The sequence below is a fragment of the Mustela lutreola genome, chromosome 8 (genome assembly GCF_030435805.1).
Source record: "Mustela lutreola isolate mMusLut2 chromosome 8, mMusLut2.pri, whole genome shotgun sequence".
In the NCBI taxonomy this organism is placed as follows: domain Eukaryota; kingdom Metazoa; phylum Chordata; class Mammalia; order Carnivora; family Mustelidae; genus Mustela; species Mustela lutreola.
Genome location: NC_081297.1, coordinates 148,866,182 through 148,884,853, shown reverse-complemented (window position 1 = coordinate 148,884,853; position 18,672 = coordinate 148,866,182). Strand labels below are relative to the sequence as shown.

The following is an 18,672-nucleotide window of genomic DNA, read 5'->3' as shown; positions in this document are numbered from 1 at the left end:
CTGGGGTCACAGCATGGCTGGCCACTGTGCCCCAGGGAAGCTGTGCCCCTCTCCCTCAGAGAAGCAGCCAGGTTCTCCACGGGCCAGCCTCCGGCTCAGCCAGCACAGTTACCCCACACCTCCCACAAGGAGCCGGGAGCCACAAGGCCAAGCAGACTGTCCAGAGCCACCTCACGGTGACCCCAGACATAGGGCCTCCTAGTCATCCTGACCTAACAGCCAAGTGTCTCAAGGAGGTCAAGTGGCCAGAGAGTGGAGCCCGGTGGGCGGAGCCCGGGGCCCCTGGTCCCCACTGTTGACGCTCCCTTCCGTGTACCTGAGTCCCCGTCTTCCCAGGTCACCAGCAGAAGGGCTGAGACCTCTGGGGGCCCTGTGGAGAGCACCCTGTGAAGGGGTCAACACCCCCATGGTACTCAGGCCACCCCTGGAGGCACATTTGTGGGGGAGGGGCTGGGGACTCGGCCCCAAGGAGCCCCTTAGTTGAGCACAGAGCCGACAAGTCGCTGAGGAAAGTGCCCAGAGAGGCTAAACGACACACCCGAGTCACACAGCTGCCAAGCGGCAATCTGCTCAGGCCCGGCACCGGCACCGGCACCGGCACCGGCACCTCCCGTAACACATCACAGCCTGCAGCCACCCCTTGGGGCTGTGCTGTCGAGGACACACTTGGGCTCAGGAAGCGCCTTTGGGAGGCTGGGAAAGGGCCACGCGTCTGGCTGGGTTGGCCAAGCTTGCCAACGGTGAGAGGTCAGTGTCGCGACTCAGACAGCCCCGGAACGACAGTGTCGTGAGTCTCCAGCAGGAGAGCATCAAGCGCAGGCCCTGAGAGGCGCGGGCGTACCTGGAAGTCCCTCTCCTCCAGAACTTCCTTCCTCCATCTCACCAGGAAAGCAGCGCAGACATACAGGTGGAAACGAGAGAAGCCATCGGGTTCAGACTGCAAGAGAGAACACAGGGGACGTGAGTACGCCCACACGTGCCCGCGGCCACCGGTGCCCAGCGTCCCCCGCCAGGCAGAGCCCCAGGGTGCTCAGACAGGACAACGTCCACGTGACTTGCTCGCTTCTCCTCCTCTGGCTCCTTCCCATGGGTACATGCTCCTGACGAGGAGGGACAGGCTGTCTCTCCTGCCCTCCTGCACAGATGACGGCCGGCAATGACAGAAGGCAGACCGACGAGCCCGCATTCTGGGCCAGGACCCAGGGAGGACACCTGCCCGCAGGGGCCAGGTCACTGGCCGGGGCTCAACTCTGGTCCTGGCTCAAGAGGGCCAGATCAAGGCCTCAGTGAAGGAGCCCTGGGCCCACCCTCCCCGAAGCTTCCGGCCCACCAAGAAGCCCAGAGGCGCTGCTCGGACCGCGTGTGACATCAACCCCCCTTGCTCTGTTTAACATTTCCTCGTCACGGCCTGATGGGAATCCTGCCAGCCCTGTTTCCTTCCAGTCTGTGTCCCCTGCCCATGGCCACCCCTCCCCCGGCATGTCGCGAGGTCCCTAGGTCCTGGCTGCCGTCCCCCGGCATGTCGCGAGGTCCCTAGGTCCTGGCTGCCGTCCCCCGGCATGTCGCGAGGTCCCTAGGTCCTGGCTGCCGTCCCCCGGCAAGCCACCTGGAACCTGGAACCGGTGGGGCGGGGAAGAGGCTCCTCACCAGGCGAACAGTCCCTCCCGCAGTGGGTTCCGCTCGCCCCCTCTTCGGGGCACCCCCTCCTCCCGTGCTGGCCCTAGTTCAGGCATGCGCTCCCAGCTTCTGCAACCGGGTTCTCAAAACTCGGCTTTTCCCGGTCCTCTTACAACACAATTGAGTTACAGACCAACAACCAAAGATAAAAGACAGAATCCCAGTGAGCCACACGCTTCTAATCTTTCAGAAAAGCTACCAAGTAAGCCATGGTTCAAACGCGTAAATCACAGAAGGCGGCAGAGCAGGGGTGTGGCCGCCCTGCCGGCGCATAGCTGGGAGGGAGGACACACACTGCGGCCCGGTCGGACTTCACGTCGCTGCCCTGGGCTGCCACGGTGCAGGCGCGCCCCTGCCCTACACGCCGTCACCTCACAGGGACCGCAGGGACCACGGCTCTGCACGCCTCAGCCCCGATAAGCACTTGGGCTTTGCCCGGAGTCTTCCCGTGGATAGTTAACACAGAGCAGGGCAGGACACTCGCCCTGATGCACTAGTTCTCACCGCGGCAGCTTCCAGAACTCCTCCACGCTCTCCCTGCACCAACGGAGGGGATGTAGTCACTTCCCTCTCATCTGTTCCCGCGATGAGTGACCCCAGTACTCGGTTCCTTAACGTCAGGCCAACCGTGCATTCCCGGATAAACTCAATCTGGCCACAACGTATTGTTTCATCACAGCTAGGTCCCGTTCGCTCATGTTTCATTTAGAGGATTTCCACGTCTACGCTGAGACTGGCCCCCCGCTGGCCGTTCCTGAACTGCCGCTGTCCATCGCAAGTGTGAAGACTGTGCCTGCCTCTTTGTCCGCTTCCACGCTCAGAGTCAGTACCAGACTGGGACATCGCCCCGCGGTGTGCTTGCTAGGGATCCCCTGGAGAACATGCCAGGCCTGTCGCTTTCCCGGTGGAAAGACGTGGATCTCTGACTCACGTTCTAACTCCCCAGACTCCTTCAATATTTTTGAAAATTTTTTTTTCTCTAAGAATCGGTCACCTAAGTTTTCAAATTTGTTCATAATAACCCATTTTTCTTGAAATCGCTGCTGCATGTGCTGCCGCATCCTACCGGACAGTCTTAGGAGCGAACGCGCGTGTGCGAGCCGCATCCTACCGGACAGTCTTAGGAGCGAACGCGCGTGTGCAGCCGCATCCTACCGGACAGTCTTAGGAGCGAACGCGCGTGTGCGAGCCGCATCCTACCGGACAGTCTTAGGAGCGAACGCGCGTGTGCGAGCCGCATCCTACCGGACAGTCTTAGGAGCGAACGCGCGTGTGCAGCCGCATCCTACCGGACAGTCTTAGGAGCGAACGCGCGTGTGCAGCCGCATCCTACCGGACAGTCTTAGGAGCGAACGCGCGTGTGCAGCCGCATCCTACCGGACAGTCTAAGGAGCGAACGCGCGTGTGCAGCCGCATCCTACCGGACAGTCTAAGGAGCGAACGCGCGTGTGCGAGCCGCATCCTACCGGACAGTCTTAGGAGCGAATGCGCGTGTGCGAGCCGCATCCTACCGGACAGTCTTAGGAGCGAACGCGCGTGTGCGAGCCGCATCCTACCGGACAGTCTTAGGAGCGAACGCGCGTGTGCGAGCCGCATCCTACCGGACAGTCTTAGGAGCGAACGCGCGTGTGCGAGCCGCATCCTACCGGACAGTCTTAGGAGCGAACGCGCGTGTGCAGCCGCATCCTACCGGACAGTCTTAGGAGCGAACGCGCGTGTGCGAGCCGCATCCTACCGGACAGTCTTAGGAGCGAACGCGCGTGTGCAGCCGCATCCTACCGGACAGTCTAAGGAGCGAACGCGCGTGTGCAGCCGCATCCTACCGGACACTCTTAGGAGCGAACGCGCGTGTGCGAGCCGCATCCTACCGGACACTCTTAGGAGCGAACGCGCGTGTGCGAGCCGCATCCTACCGGACACTCTTAGGAGCGAACGCGCGTGTGCAGCCGCATCCTACCGGACACTCTTAGGAGCGAACGCGCGTGTGCAGCCGCATCCTACCGGACAGTCTTAGGAGCGAACGCGCGTGTGCGAGCCGCATCCTACCGGACAGTCTTAGGAGCGAACGCGCGTGTGCAGCCGCATCCTACCGGACAGTCTTAGGAGCGAACGCGCGTGTGCAGCCGCATCCTACCGGACAGTCTAAGGAGCGAACGCGCGTGTGCAGCCGCATCCTACCGGACAGTCTAAGGAGCGAACGCGCGTGTGCAGCCGCATCCTACCGGACAGTCTTAGGAGCGAACGCGCGTGTGCGAGCCGCATCCTACTGGACAGTCTAAGGAGCGAACGCGCGTGTGCGAGCCGCATCCTACCGGACAGTCTTTCCTCACCACCGTCCTCCATGGTGCCCAGGACTGATTTTGTCCGTGTTTCCCAAGAACCAACTTCTGGGTCGACCCGTCAATCTTCTGGGTTCGACCCGCCAATCTTCCATACTACCTCCACCTCCGCCGTCGCCTTCAGCACGGCCCTCCTGCTCCCGGCACGCCCTGCTTTGCTGCGGACCCTGTACGGACTCTAACATACACAGACGCAGAATAACTTCGAGTTATGTTTCAATCATCCGGTCCTTTCTCGAACGTGAGATGGACGATGATTAGCTCGTTCAGTCTGGCTCTTCCTCCTCTCCGACACAAGCAAGCATCTGAGGCTACGCACGGTCTTCTAGGAGCTCCACGTCTGCTACGTCGCACAGCTGAATGATATCTTTACTATCCTTAAGTACTACGAATGTTCTGCCTTATTTTATGATTTACTTATTTGAACCACAACTTACTTATTAGAATGTTTTTTAAAAATCTATCAAGAGTGCTCGCTTCGGCAGCACATATACTAAAAATCTACAAACATATGTGGCTCACGCTTATCTGGTTTCGACTTCTGAGCTTCTTTTGGTGACTGGCTTGTAACTCAGTCGTGTCGCAGGAGCATGTGATGTAGGGGCGCCTGGACGGCACAGTCGGTTTGCATCTGACTCTTTGTATCAGCTCAGATCGTGATGCCAGGGTCAGAGGATAGAGCCTGAGTCTGACAGAGCCGCCTCCCTCTCTCTCCGCATGCCCCACGCTCCTGCCTCCCCCCACGGTGAGCTCACTCACACCTCTCTGTCTCTCAAATAAATCTTTAAAAAGAGAATGTTAGTTACATGATGAGGATTCTTTTGTTCGTTTGGATTTGGTTTTTGGAGTAGAAAACAATTAGCTTCCACAAACGCCCCATAAGGCAGCACATTCACCCATCAAAAGCACAGCGGGGGCCTGGTTTGAGCCCAGCTCTGCCACTTACTAGCTGTGTCATCAAACAAAGTATCTGGCTTTCCCCTGCCTCCGTTCCTCATCTGTGAAACATTATGAAGATTAAATTAAACAACATAAAATACTTAGGATAATGCTGGAGCACAGTAAATATAAGTAAACGCCAGCTACTGTCCCCAGGTGTGTGTTAAGAGTATGTATTTGAGAGTCCTTGGATACAATATCCCATATGTGTCCATTAGGGAAATTTAATCAATAATGTTGCTCAGGTCTCCTATAAATCCTTGCTGACTTTGTCACCTCGTGAGCTATCAATAACAGAAATGTGGTAAAAATCCCATTACAATGGTGGATCTGATTTCTCCTTCTAGTTCTACCAATCTTTGTTTTATATATTTGGAAACTATGTTATTAGATGCATACACGTTTTAAATTATTTTATCTTCCTGGTGTGCTGATCAATATCAGTTCATGTGATTTCCCCTGTATCAGGTAATGCTTCTGCCTTAAAGTCTTCCAGGAGGGGCAGGGGTGTCGCAGGACCATAACTACTTATCAGCTTTTGTTGGGTTCATTTATTTTAAGCAGCTCCTGTTGAGCTATAACTGACAAACAATACATTTACATATTGAAAGTACATAATTGCTAGGTTTTGATGTATGTCCGTACCCATGAAACCACCGTCGCAATCAAGAGAATAAACCTATCCATCACCCGCAAGTTTCCTCAGGCCCGTCTACACTCTCTCCCCCCAAAACCCCTAGTCCCCAGGCAATCATTGATCTACTTTTGTCACAACAACAGTTCACACTTCCTATACTTTTTTTTTTATGATTTTATTTATTTGACAGAGAGAGAGAGAACACAAGCAGGGGGAGTAGCAGGCAGAGGGAGAAGAGAAGCAGGCTCTCTGCTGAGCAGGGAGCCCTGAAGCGGGGCTCGATCCCAGGACCCTGAGATTATGACCTGAGCCGAAGGCAGGTGCCTGACTACCTGAGCCACTCAGGCACCCCATACCCTTCCTACACTTCTGTGCAGAGAGACCGATCTGGCACGCACTTCGTGTCCAGGTACCGTGCCTCAACACTACTGCCGTGAGAGTCATGCCGCTATAAGACCACCGCCTACGACTGCTCAGCAATGTGCCATTAATACCTGTGACAGCTTGTTCGCCAGAGCTGTTTGCCTGTTGACAGACAACGAGTGGCTTCGAGTGTGGGGCCACGACAAACTCAGCTGCCGTGCCCGTGGCGTACCAGACTTCCTACGAATAGATGCCTTCACTTGGCTTCCGTGGCTGCCGAGGAGCAGACGGCTGGATCCCACGGCATCAGTTTAGACTCTGGAGACCCTGCCAGACTATTTGCAGCGCGTCTGCACCACTGGACATTCCCACCAGCAGCAGACAGAGTCCCGGTTCGGTCACCCCACTGTCGATGTACGAAACGGTCAGTATTTTTAAGATGAGCCCTCCTCAGAGGCGAGCGGTAGGATCTCACTATGGTGTTAATTTACATATTTACACTTCTCTAACGACCAACATCTCGAATGTACTTACTTGACGTTCTTGTGGAGTGTCTCTCCAGTTTTCCCCTGAGCTGTTTGTTTCTCACTGCGGAGACAGGAGCGACGGTCTGTGCACTCGACATACAGGCCTTTGGTCGGCTGCGTGCTTTACAAACACTTCTGCCTACAACGCGTCTTTTACCCTCTTGACACTGACTCTTGAAGAGCATGAATTTTAAAGTTTGATGAAGTTCAATCTATTCCTTTGCTCTTTCATGGGTCCTGCTTTCGGTGTCATTTCTCAGAAATCTTCGCCTAACCTAAGGGCATAAAGGGTTTCTTCTGGAATCGCTTCAAGCTTTACATTTAGTTCTGCGATACATTTTGAGTTACGTTATACCAAAAAATGTTCTAAGAAAATGTTGTACATTTTGTCTATGGTGTAGGGTAGGGGCTGAAGTTCCTTGGTTTAAAAACATGGATATCTAACTGTTCCCGTGATTTGTTGAAAAGACTACCCTTTCTCCACAGAGCTAGTAATTAGGTAGCGTTAGTCACCTATTTTTCCTCTTATCAAAGTTGATTTGTCTGTCCTAAGTATTCTGCAGTTCCATGAAAACTTTAGAGCCAGTTTGTCAATTCTTCCAAGAAGCTTCCTGGGATTTTACCGGAATTGCATTGAATGTGTAGATCGATTTGGGGGAATCGTATCTCTACGACACAGAGTGTCCTGACTCCCAAACACGGTACAACGTTCCACTGACTTAGCTCTTCTTTAATTATTTCTAACAATGTTTCATAGTTTTCAAGGTACAGTAATGTTGCATCTTTTGTTAGATTTTCCCAAAGCAGCTTGTATTTTTTGTAACTATTAAAAATAGTGTTTTGGAGCTCCAGTGGCACAATTGGTTAACATGTGGTACTTATAAAAATAGTGTTTATAACAAAAATAAACTTAAAGTCAATTAAAGACCTAAATGTTGAGACCTCAACCCATTAAATTCCTGAGGGGGGGAACATAGGCAGTAATCTCTTTGACATCAGCCGTAAAAACATTTTTCTGGACATGTCTCCTCTGGCATGGGAAACAAAAGCAAAATTAAACTATTGAGACTACACCAAAATACAAAGCCTCTGCACACCAAAGGAAACCAACATAAAACAAAAAGGCAGCCTTGCCAAATGGAAGAAGGTATTTGCAATGGCACATCGGATAAGAGGTTAATATCTAAAATATATAAAGAACTTATACAACTCAACACCAAAAACAAAAATAACCCAATTAAAAATGTTCAATGCAACTGAACAGACATTTCTCCAAAGAAGACACACAGACGGCCAACAGACACATGAAAAGATGCCCCACGTCACTCATCATCAGGGACCTGCAAATCCAAACCACAATGAGAGACCACCTCCCACCTGTCAGAATGGCTACACCAAAAACACGAGAATAACAAATGCTGGCAAAGATACGGAGAAAAAGGAACCTCACGCACTGTGGACAGGAACGCAAATCAGCGCAGCCCCTGTGGGAAACAGTATGGAGGCTCCTCAGAAAGTAAAAATAGAACTAGTCTGTGATCCAGTAATGCACTAAGCAAAGAAAACAGAAACTAGCTCAAAGAGATACACCCGCCCAGTGTTTCTGGCGGTATTGTTTACAATAGCCCAGATCTGGAAGCAGCCCAAGTGCCCATCAAGAAATGAAGGGGTAGGCGGTGCCTGAGTGGCTCAGTGGGTTAAGCCTCATCCTTAGGCTCAGGTCATGATCCCAGGGTCCTGGGATCAAGCCCCGCATCGGGCTCTCTGCTCAGCGGGAAGCCTGCTTCCTCCTCTCTCTCTCTGCCTGCTTGTGATCTCTGTCAAATAAATAAAATCTCAAAAAAAAAGAAAAAAAAGAGAAATGCAGGGATCGAGATGTGGTGTATACATGGACTGGAACGTTACTCAGCCGTAAAACAGAACGAGATCTTGCCACGTGCAACACGGACGGGCCTAGAGGGCACATGCTGAGTGAAATCAGTCGGGAGAAAGACATTCTATGATTTTATTCATGTGGAATTCAAACACAAAACAAAGAAAGAAGAAAGAGAGAGAAAAACAGACTTCAAACGCAGAGAACTGGAGGTTGCCGGAGGGGCGGTGTGTGGGAGGAGGGGTGAAGTCAGGGGACAAGGCGCACATGTGTCGCGACAAGCGCAGAGACAGGTACAGAACAGTGGAAACACGCTGCGCACCTGAAACGCATGTGACATTATGTTAACCGTGCCTGAACTGAAAAACACTAAGTTAATTTTAAAAATGAAAATGGGGAGGTGGCGCCTGGGTGGCTCAGTGGGTTAAAGCCTCTGCTTTCAGCTCAGGTCATGATCTCAGGGTCCTGGGATCAAGCCCCGCGTCAGGCTCTCTGCTCATTAGGGAGCCTGCTTCCTCCTCTCTCTCTGCCTGACTCTGCCTACTTGTGATCTCTGTCTGTCAAATAAATAAATAAAATCTTTACAAAAATTAAAAAATAAAAATGAAAATGGTGGTTTGAAAATGTTCATTTCTGACTGTCCCTGGTTGTCGGGACGGATACAACCTGCCGGGTGTGTTTTTCTCCTCCTGTGCTTGTTCTCTTTCTGCGTCTTTATGTTTGTCTCATAACTAGTACAGTGTTGGATTTTAAAAACTCCAGACACGGTCCCTGTGGAGCGGAGCCCCTGCCAACAGATTCAGATTCATTCAGAGTCATCTGCATCTTCTCATTTTAAAATTTATAGTTATTCCACTTCTTTTATTATTTTATTTTTTATATTATTTTATATTATTTTTCTTCCCTGTCTACAGCTGGACTGATGTAATTTCCCCCTTACTGTACAGCCCCAGGGATTCTGAAGGTCACTGAATTGTTTCTACTATTTTAATAGTTACTCTGCAAACGTCAACATGCGTCCTAACTTAGGGTCTTAAGTCATCATGATCTTTATTATCTTCGCAAACCACACAGAAGTCAGGCGCACTTTCATTCCAGGCACAGCAAAGACATACACAGATCTTGGGTTTCCTGGTGAAAAGCCAATACTGGCCTTGGTCCATTTGAGTTCTATCTTGATGTTTTTAACATCACAAACACAGATATTCTTCTCACTGTTTCAGACGTAGTTACTCATAACTTCATCTTTTCGTGATAGTCTCTTCTTGCACTGAGACCTTCCTTCTGAAGTCATTCTTCTTGAAATGGAACCTTTAGCAGCTCCTTCCATGAGAGGGTCTTTCAGTAGTAAAAGCTCTCCATTTTTTTGTCTAAAAACGTCTTCATGTCCTTCTCTTTCCTGGAAGGTAGTTTTGCCGGATACACAATGCCAGACTGGCTCTCGTTTCTGAAGAGGTTACCGTCTTGCAGCCTCTGCCGTACAACGTCACGTCTGCCCGTCCTCCCTTCCCAGGAAACCCAGCTTTTCCCCCTGACGGCTTTCCAGGTCCTTGGCACTGGTGTGGGGCCCCTTCCCTATACTGTTTGTCCGACTAGAGCTCTCCCGGGCACCCTGAGTCCCTGGAGTCAGCTGCCCGCGTCAATCTGGAAGACATCATCACTTGCCCCTCTGCGTTCTCTTTCATGTCTCAGAATTTAGGGTGGGTAAAGTTGAGCTCTTTTCTCTTTTTTTTTTTTCTCTAAATTCATTTATTTGACAGAGATCACATGGAGGCAGAGAGGCAGTGAGAGAGAGAGAGAGAGGGAAGCAGGCTCCCCGCTGAGCAGAGAGCCCAATGCGGGACTCGATCCCAGGACCCTGAGTTCATGACCTGAGCTGAAGGCGGCAGCTTCACCCACGGAGCCCCCCGGGCGCCCCTGGAGCTCTTTTCTCTGTTCCCCTTTTCACCAGGCTGTCTCCCTGGACAAGGTACTTTCTGGGAGTCGGCTTTCCTTAGTCGGCTCTCCAAGGTGTCACACCACAGTTCCGGGGCAACGAGAGCATCCAGAAAATGTGACACCCGGCTCTTTCCTCACACCTGCCTGGGACACTGATGGGTGCTCTTCCCTTGTGCTCCTTTCCTTGACTTAAACCCAGTGAGCTCACTGTCGAGCCCGTCTCTGAGAACCCCCGATCCGCAGTCCTCGTACACTGTCTAGCCCGTCTCTGAGAACCCCCGATCCGCAGTCCTCGTACACTGTCTAGCCCGTCTCTGAGAACCCCCGATCCGCAGTCCTCGTACACTGTCTAGCCCGTCTCTGAGAACCCCCGATCCGCAGTCCTCGTACACTGTCTAGCCCGTCTCTGAGAACCCCCGATCCGCAGTCTTCGTAGGCCTCTCTCCAGTTGGTTTTCTCGGCTGATTCTTGCCCCTTGTGGCCTGCTACCTTGTTCCACAATGGGGTTCCCCTTTTGGAGCTTATGTTACTTGGAACTTTATCTGTTGGAATTTTTTGAAGCTTGCATCAAAAATGATTTTCTTCGGGAGAAAAAACTGTGTTTACTTCTACCTGAACCCGAGGGCACTATTATCACCAGACTACTTTCAACTAAATTTTCAGCTTGAGATTTTTTAGGACAAAGAGGTCATAGAAATTAGGGCTCCAAACCCTTATGAATCCAGGACTGTAGTGGCCTCTCTGAGAGGAAAGGTTTTCTTTCCTTTTCCTTAAACTCCAAGAAAGGCAAACACTAGCACCCACTGAGTCTCTGAACAATCCCCCTGGGGTTCTTCTCCCCACCGTGGCTCACTCTAACACAGGGGCAGACCCTAGAGAGGAACTGGCAGATTCCCCTGGGTGGGCGCCTGCTTTGATGTTGCCCCCTTATCACTCTATACTTATATTTTCTCATTATTTCCAGCCAATGACAGCATCCTTTCCTTTGCGGTTATGTTTTTAAACATTACACCAGCATCCTTTGCCGTCCTCTGTGACACCGGCACAAAAGGCTCTGCCCTATTTGTTTTCTTTAAATCAACATTAACTATTAACATTTAAAACATCTGTGTTGGAACCGTAGCCACTAACAATTCAAACCTGGTGAAACGCTGCTAAGACGTCCACCAACCCACTGGTCTCGTGGCCCGTCCTCAGGCGCCCAGCCCACCTGCACTGAGAGCAGGACGCCCTCTCGGACTAAATGGACGCCTATCCCGTCGCAGTATCCTTCTGAAGGTCCACTGTCTCTAGGATAACGTCCGAACTATTAACGTGACACAATCCTCTGCTGTCAGGGACCCTGCCCCACCCCCCATCTGACATTGGACCCTCTCAATCTCCCCCCAAATGCCAGACCCTCCTAGCCTCACCTCTGCTTTGGTACCCACTGCCACTGCCCCAGCAGCTAATCCTTCCGGAGTTTTCCTGGCCATATAAACCCTGTTGGTTCCTCAAGGTCTTCCCCTGTCTCCCAGGAAGCTGACCTGGCCTTCCTCCCGGGAGCCCGGCCAGCTGTCCTCAAGGTTCACCAGTCCTCTCTCCTACCGCCCTGGGAGCCCCTTCTCTCTGGGACCCTCCCTACTTTCTGAGCCCTGCCCCCAACTCCAAGCCCTGCTGGCGGGAGCAAAGACTGGATGACGTCACACACCGCCACACGCACTCGCTCGGGTGCAATAGGGGAACGGACTGGCGGGTGCTGAGCGCAAACATGAAGACACGCGCCTGTTTCTTTTCAGATCCTGAAGATGACTGAACAACACACAGAAAACAGGGCTCTAAGGTCTTCGGAGAAGCAACCCGGCAGCGCAAGACTGCTAATTAGTATTGCAAATGCTGAGAGAAGGTCTCCGGGAGTATTTAGGGACGTTCAGAATGATGACTTCTGGAAGGAACCTTGTTTACACTTTTAATTTGCTTAAGGGCCTTTGATTTGAGGGAGTGCGGAAGTCCGCCTGAGGCCAGCCCTGGTGCCCGCCCTCGCTGGGACTGCTCAGCTGGGGGGGAGCTGCCGCCCACAAGACGCCACTGGTGGCCAGCAGAAGGTGGGGTGTCACCCCCACTTCCGGAGGACACAGCATTAGGGGAAGGCTGGCCTTCACAACACTGCCTACATGGATTATCTATCTTTGATGACTTGGTAAATTACATTAAAACAGCAAATTAATAAATAAAAAATTGATATCATCATGAAAAAAGAGCTTCTGCTTTAAAAAAGCTTCCCCCAGAGGGTAACAACCAGCAGCCACGCGGGGAGGCTGGGGAGGCTGGGTCTCCACGGTGCGGCCCACAGCCCCTCCCTGCCCCTGGCCACAGCCCACACCCACTCAACACAGAGGGACGTCCACTCTCTCCAAGGTCCAGGACATCCAATCTGGGCCGTCCTGACTGCTGTGACATCGGCCAGGACGACCCGGCGTCTGGGTGGAGAAGCCGAGCTCTGGAGGAAAGAGGAGGTGACTGTGAAGAGCCTCCTGGTGTGCACGGCAGGGGGGGGGGGGGCTAGACGACATGTCAACCCACAGGGAAGGAAGCACAGCACTGGGGCCCGGGGAAGCTCCTGGTTGTGAGGGCACGTTCCAGAAAGGTGACTCCACGGCGCCCTGGGGCGCTGAGTATGTGGGGACAGGCCACCCGGCCGGGTCACACCCCTCTCTACTGCCACATGAGCAGGTCCTGTCCAGCCACCTCTGGGCCCAGTGCCCGGCCTGTGACTACCACAGAGCTGGCGGGGTCCGGCGAGAAGGGTGGAGACCTCGAGAGCTCATCCGGGTCATCAGGCAGGACAGCCACGGTGTACAGCACACGACCGAGCCAACCGTGAGCAGGGTCCCTGGCCACGGGGTCGCCCTCCAGAACCACCCTGCCCTCAGCACATCGGCTCTCAGTCAGTGCCCTGTGCTGTCCCCCCACCCGGCAACACCACCCTGTGACCGGCCACCAAGCAGGGGCTTTGCCCCGAGCACCGCACTGGGTGGGATAGGTACTGGAGATGGTCACCCTCCAGCACAGGGTCGGTCCCTGGGCACAGACCCAACATGTCAAGGGCCAGCCCCTAACCAGCCTTGTGGGCGCGGGCTTCTCCCCACTGGGGTCAGAGGAATGCTCACCCTGGTATTCCCAGAGCCATCTGCACTGTCCTCCCGAGAAGTCCTAGCCTGAGCCACAGGGCACAGCAGTCTACACACAACATGACTCCCTGGGAACCGCTGTCACCTCAACAAGGTCAGGGTTGTCTGAGAAGGTGACGGACAAGAGGGAAGAATCCGCCAGGACCTCCAGGCCGCCACCGACAAGTGACACCTGATCCCTTCTGAGCTCATGCACCTGAGGAGTTAAAGCAGGTCAGGCTCCTGCCACACAACCCCCCGCGAAAATGTCCAGTCCCTGTGCTGCATGGCTCCATGTATGCGTCCCGCCCGGCGATGGCAGGCCCACGGAATGGCGAGCTCAGGGCTGTGTGCCAACAGGCTTCACACCGGCCTGTTGCTTCTTTGGAAAACCAGTCTCCTCCTAAAATGCTCACTCAGAATGAAGTCAGGATTCAGGATGCAGGGAATTCCAGAGGTCAAGGAGAAACAGTGTTCCTATTACCCATAACCTTTTTAAAAATCCTAAATGTCTCTAGCTGAGGTACAGACAATCCATGTAAGCGCCCAGACGTACTTGGAAATGACCATGAAAGAGCCTGCATCCCACTGCAGCTGGATCGGATGGCTAGACGCTCCAGGTCCTCGGGCTCTATTGCCTCCAGTAAACTTTGTCTAATAGCCCGGGCAGCGTGCCCCAGAAGCTGCCCTGAAAGAAAGCAGCATGGTGAGGGACGCCTACACCACTCCCACAGGAACCTGAGAACTCAGCGCCCCACCCCACCACACACACCAGGCAGGGGTGATGAAAGGACATTCAGACAGGCCTGAACCACAGGCGGGCAGCAGCCCTTGGGGATGTGGAGCCCACCCCTGCACAACTTTCACTGGGGAGAGGGCTTGGGGCACCCAAGAACTCAACACACCGAGTAAGTACGTCTTTATGGAAAAGACAGAGAAGTTCTCCGAAAGATGTAAGAGAAAACCTAATTAAATGGGAGTTATACCAGGTCAGCAGACCAAAAGATTCAATACTGAAAAGATGTCAATTGCTTTCCATTTTAATTTACAAACTCAATGTATTTCTAATAAAAACTCAGGACTTTTTGTGGCATACGAAGCTTATTCTAATGCTGATTCTGAAGAGCAAACGGCCAAGAATAGCAAAACAACCTCAGGGATGAGAAAATAAGGTGAAAATTTACATCCTGTATCAGGACAGTCCATGAGACCGATAAAGACCATGTGTGCACAGCACGGACGGAAGGACCCACGGAGCACTCAGACATACGCCCAGGCTAACGTGGGCATTCATCTGCAGAGGTCGGGGGATGCAGACCCACAGGGGGAGGATGGCTTACTCGGTCGATGGTACTGAGACACCTGCCTATCCACATGGAAAAAGCAAACGTCTGATCCCTACCTCATGCCATACACAGAGTCAAATTCAAGGTGGGTTACAAAGCCACATGTAAGCGCAAAACTCGCAAGCGTAAATTCTTTAAATCAATAAAGTCAACAACACAGGGATTTCAAACTGGTGTGCGACATGGCAGTAGAATGAAGGAGAGCAGGAGCACAGGCCAGCAGCGGCCGCTCGTGGCGCACACGTGACCGGGGCAGAATTAGCATGCGGAACGTGTACGGACGTCAGTACCTCTCTAAGAACCAGGAGAAGGACAGACCACCTAAGGAAAAGTGGGTCAAGGGTGTGAACAGCGGTCAGCACAAACAGGAGAGCTGCTTCCACACACCACACATCAGGGATGTGCACAGCAAAGTGAGGGAAGTAAGAGGTTGGTTCATATTTATGGGCAAAACCTAGAAGTTACGAGGAGTGCAGAGTATGGGAGAAAAGATGAGCTGAAAGAAATCCTCCGTCCGCGCGGGGTGGAGGGCGTGCTGCTAACATCCTGGTGCTCACGCCCTGTGATCCAGAAACTTCCCAAACACAGCATCTCCCACAGGCAGGTGTAGGAAGACAGGTACAAAAATGTTCGATCGAGCATCAAGTGTAATTTTGAAAAACTTGCACACCACTCAAATGTCTTTCAACAGGAGAAGGCATATAGCACGTTGGTACAACAGAAAACCCCAAAGGATGAAAACAAGTAGGACACAGCTGCAGCCACCAACATGAATACGGATAAAAACAGAAAGCGAAACACTCTTCACTTCAGGAAACAAACTGAGGGTTGCCGGGGGGGGGGGGCGGGGGGTTGGGAGAGGGGGGTGGGGTGATGGACCCTGGGGAGGGTATGTGCTATGGTGAGAGCTCTGAAGTGTGTAAACCTGGCAATCCACAGACCTGTACTCCTGGGGCTAATAAAACATTATATGTTAATAACAAAATAAAAAATTTAAAAAAGAAACCAAAAACAGAAAGTGGAACAAAGCAAGCATACTGTAAAAGAATTGTTAAGCGAGATACCTTTTATAAAAGTTCCAGAATGTCCACTACCATACTGTGTGGTATTTGTGGACACATGCACGTGTGGCAAAAATACTAAAGAATGCTCAGAGATGATAAAAACCAAATTCAAAGTACTGGTTAATTCTAGAGATGAAGGGAGGAAGCGTCAGTGGTACAGGTTCAATTTAATTTCTAAATAAGAAAGAAAAGATCTGAAACAAACATTGAAAAAAAAAAAAAAAGGTAGATTTGACCAAGCTGGGTACGAGGCACAGAGGTATTTATCAGATTATCTATGCTTTCCTATACATTTGATATTTTTTATAATTAGAGAAGAAGACCGGGGACACTGGAGATGGTCTTTTCTAGAAGACCAGGGACTACTGGAGATGGTCTTTTCTAGAGGCACCAGGAGACGCAGCTGAGGGAGCAGGAGGAGCCACGGACCTGTGTGGCTCAGTCCCGTGCAGGACTCCATCCGGCCCCACTCCAGGGCCAGCATCCAGACTCCACGGCCCCAGGGGCAGCCCGTCCCTGAATCCTGACCCCGAGTCTCCTCCCAGGTCCGCAGGCTCAGGCTCAGCCCCTCGCGGCCCCGTCTTCCCTGTGACCTTCGCGCAGAGGTTCCGCCTTCCGACCCTCCCAGAGCCGGGCGGCTGGCACAGCTGCCCCCCGTAGGAAGCTCCAAGGGCAGCACAGCACCGGGCTACCCGCCCCCTGCATTCCCAGTTGGTGGAAAGAGTAAATCCAGACACCCCTCACATTATGAGTTTCTAAAAAGTGCATTTCAGGTCCTCAGCAGGTCTGGTTTTGCTTAAGAGATGACAGAATGCAAGTTCAAAATGACTGCGATTAGCTAAATGCAGATTACTTACACGTGACACGCACTTTCTAAAGTGCAGGAAATAAGGCAAAGAAACAGGTTCCCTTTTATTTTTTAGAACAGAGAAACTGTGATAAAAGGAACAATTTTTCACCCTTAATTGCATCATTAAGCCTTCCTTATAATTTTTGGCACTGACATAAAAACGAATAGCCTTCTGGCGCCAGGAGATTTTCCCATGGACGCGTATTGATGTGGATGTATTTTTGAGGCCATTCGAACGGCAGGAATTGTTTCGCATTCTTTGTTCAGATTCAAGAGCACCAGCTTCAGCTGCGCAAGCAAAGTCTCTGCTATGATTTCCTTTGAAATATTCATCGCCGGGCCGCGGCACCTCACCATTTCCTGGCAGGCATGCAGAGCACGGCCATTTTAAAATTCGCACCCACATCCCCGCGTTTGGGGTGTGGGATCGTAATAGAACTGTAGATCACACTTCACTGTGCAGCCGAGTCCTGCAGCAGAAATGAGCCTGGTTCTCGTCCGGCCGGCCGCCCCGTGACTGATCAATTATCTCTACGCCAATCTTGATCATCCTTCACCAGACCCGTATTGGCATGTGTCTGTCCACATCTGAGAGCGCTCCAAACGGCTAAATGACAAAGGCCACGGCCAATCAACACCGATGACGGCGTTCCGTGTGTCATCAGATGGAGGCCGACCTGCACGGCCTCCCAAGGGCGGATCTGGGCAAGGGAGAGGCCTGCAGTCCGCCCCCGGGGCCAGGATGTGGGTCGTGGCTCTAGCATACCCGAAATGAACATTTTAAAGCAATGTAGGAGAAAAAGAAATAAACATAATAAAAAATACTGGAACATTTCTACAGTTCCTAATGAGTGTTTATTCTCAGGGCGATATATTATTAGTCAGCGTTCTCTAGAGAAACAGAATCGAAGCATATAGGTACGCGCGTGCACGCGCTCACACGCGCGCGCGCACACACACACACACACACACACACACCCTCACATGGAAGGAGACACTGATCGCCTGACTGATTTGAAGGAACTGGCTCCCGCGCTGGCAGAGGCTTGCAGCACCCAAAATCTGCCGAGGAAGTGGCCGCAGAGCCCCCAGGAGAGCTCATGGCGCACCTATGGTAGGAAGGCAGCGCTCCTTCCTGTGGAGGAGGGCAGGCTCTCTTGAATTCAGGCCTAGAACTTTCCGGACGGGGGGCTCACCTGTATGGTGGAGAATGACCTGCTTCAATCAAAGCCCACCAATGTAAATGTTAAGTCCGTCCAAGAACACCTCCCAGAAACATCCAGAACAATACTGGACCAAGAGTCCTCCCAGAAACATCCAGAACAATACTGGACCAAGAGTCTGGGGTACCATGGCCCAGCCCGGCTGACGCACAAAATCAACCCGCACAGCCCATGACCTCGTGATCACCCAGGCCGAGGTCGGCCTTCAACGCTGAAAGACCCCGTCGGTGCGGGGCTGCGTTCCTAGGTCCGTTCAGATACCAAACAACTGCTGTGTATTTCTAATTAATCAACAAAATCACCAACATTCCCGCAGGAGCCACAAACCTTCTAAGGCTCACCGGTAAGAAGCTTCTCCGGAGGTGGTGGGAGAGAGTTCTGGAACCCAAAGAGGAAGGGCAGCTCACTCCCCTCCACAGCACCTGCTCTCACAGCCCAGCTCAGCTCCTGGACCTTCGGGGAGGGGCTGACCCGCGAATGTCAAACAGGCCCTCAGCGAAGACCCGCTGAGCAAAGTCACAGCAGCCTTGATGTCACTGTACTGGCTTGGGACAGGCAGGGGCGCCCGTCCCCACCAACAGAGGAGAGGCTGCACATCACGAAGCCACATCACAAGTTCACATCACAAGGACCCAGCTGCCTGCAAAGTCCTGTCTCCTTTATGGACGGAATCAAAGACATCCTCTTAACGTGGCTCTGTCAAAACAAGCTCTGAAGGACGGCGGGGGCCAGAGCCAGCGCTAAGTA

The 18,672-nt window shown here is 52.4% G+C and overlaps 1 protein-coding gene across 6 annotated transcripts in view; it reads right to left on the bottom strand.

Moving 5' to 3' along the window:
* The window catches only part of TBC1D22A (TBC1 domain family member 22A), a 297,090-nt gene that overhangs the window by 23,084 nt on the left and 255,334 nt on the right, over positions 1-18,672 (bottom strand). For 5 of the 6 annotated variants that reach the window (XM_059187298.1, XM_059187296.1, XM_059187297.1 and 2 more), the window contains one exon: positions 842-937. The exons of the other annotated variant lie outside the window; for it this stretch is intronic. In XM_059187298.1, coding sequence (XP_059043281.1) covers positions 842-937 — 96 coding nt within the window. Of the gene's footprint in view, positions 1-841; positions 938-18,672 lie in introns of those variants that run through there. 6 annotated transcript variants of the gene reach the window in all.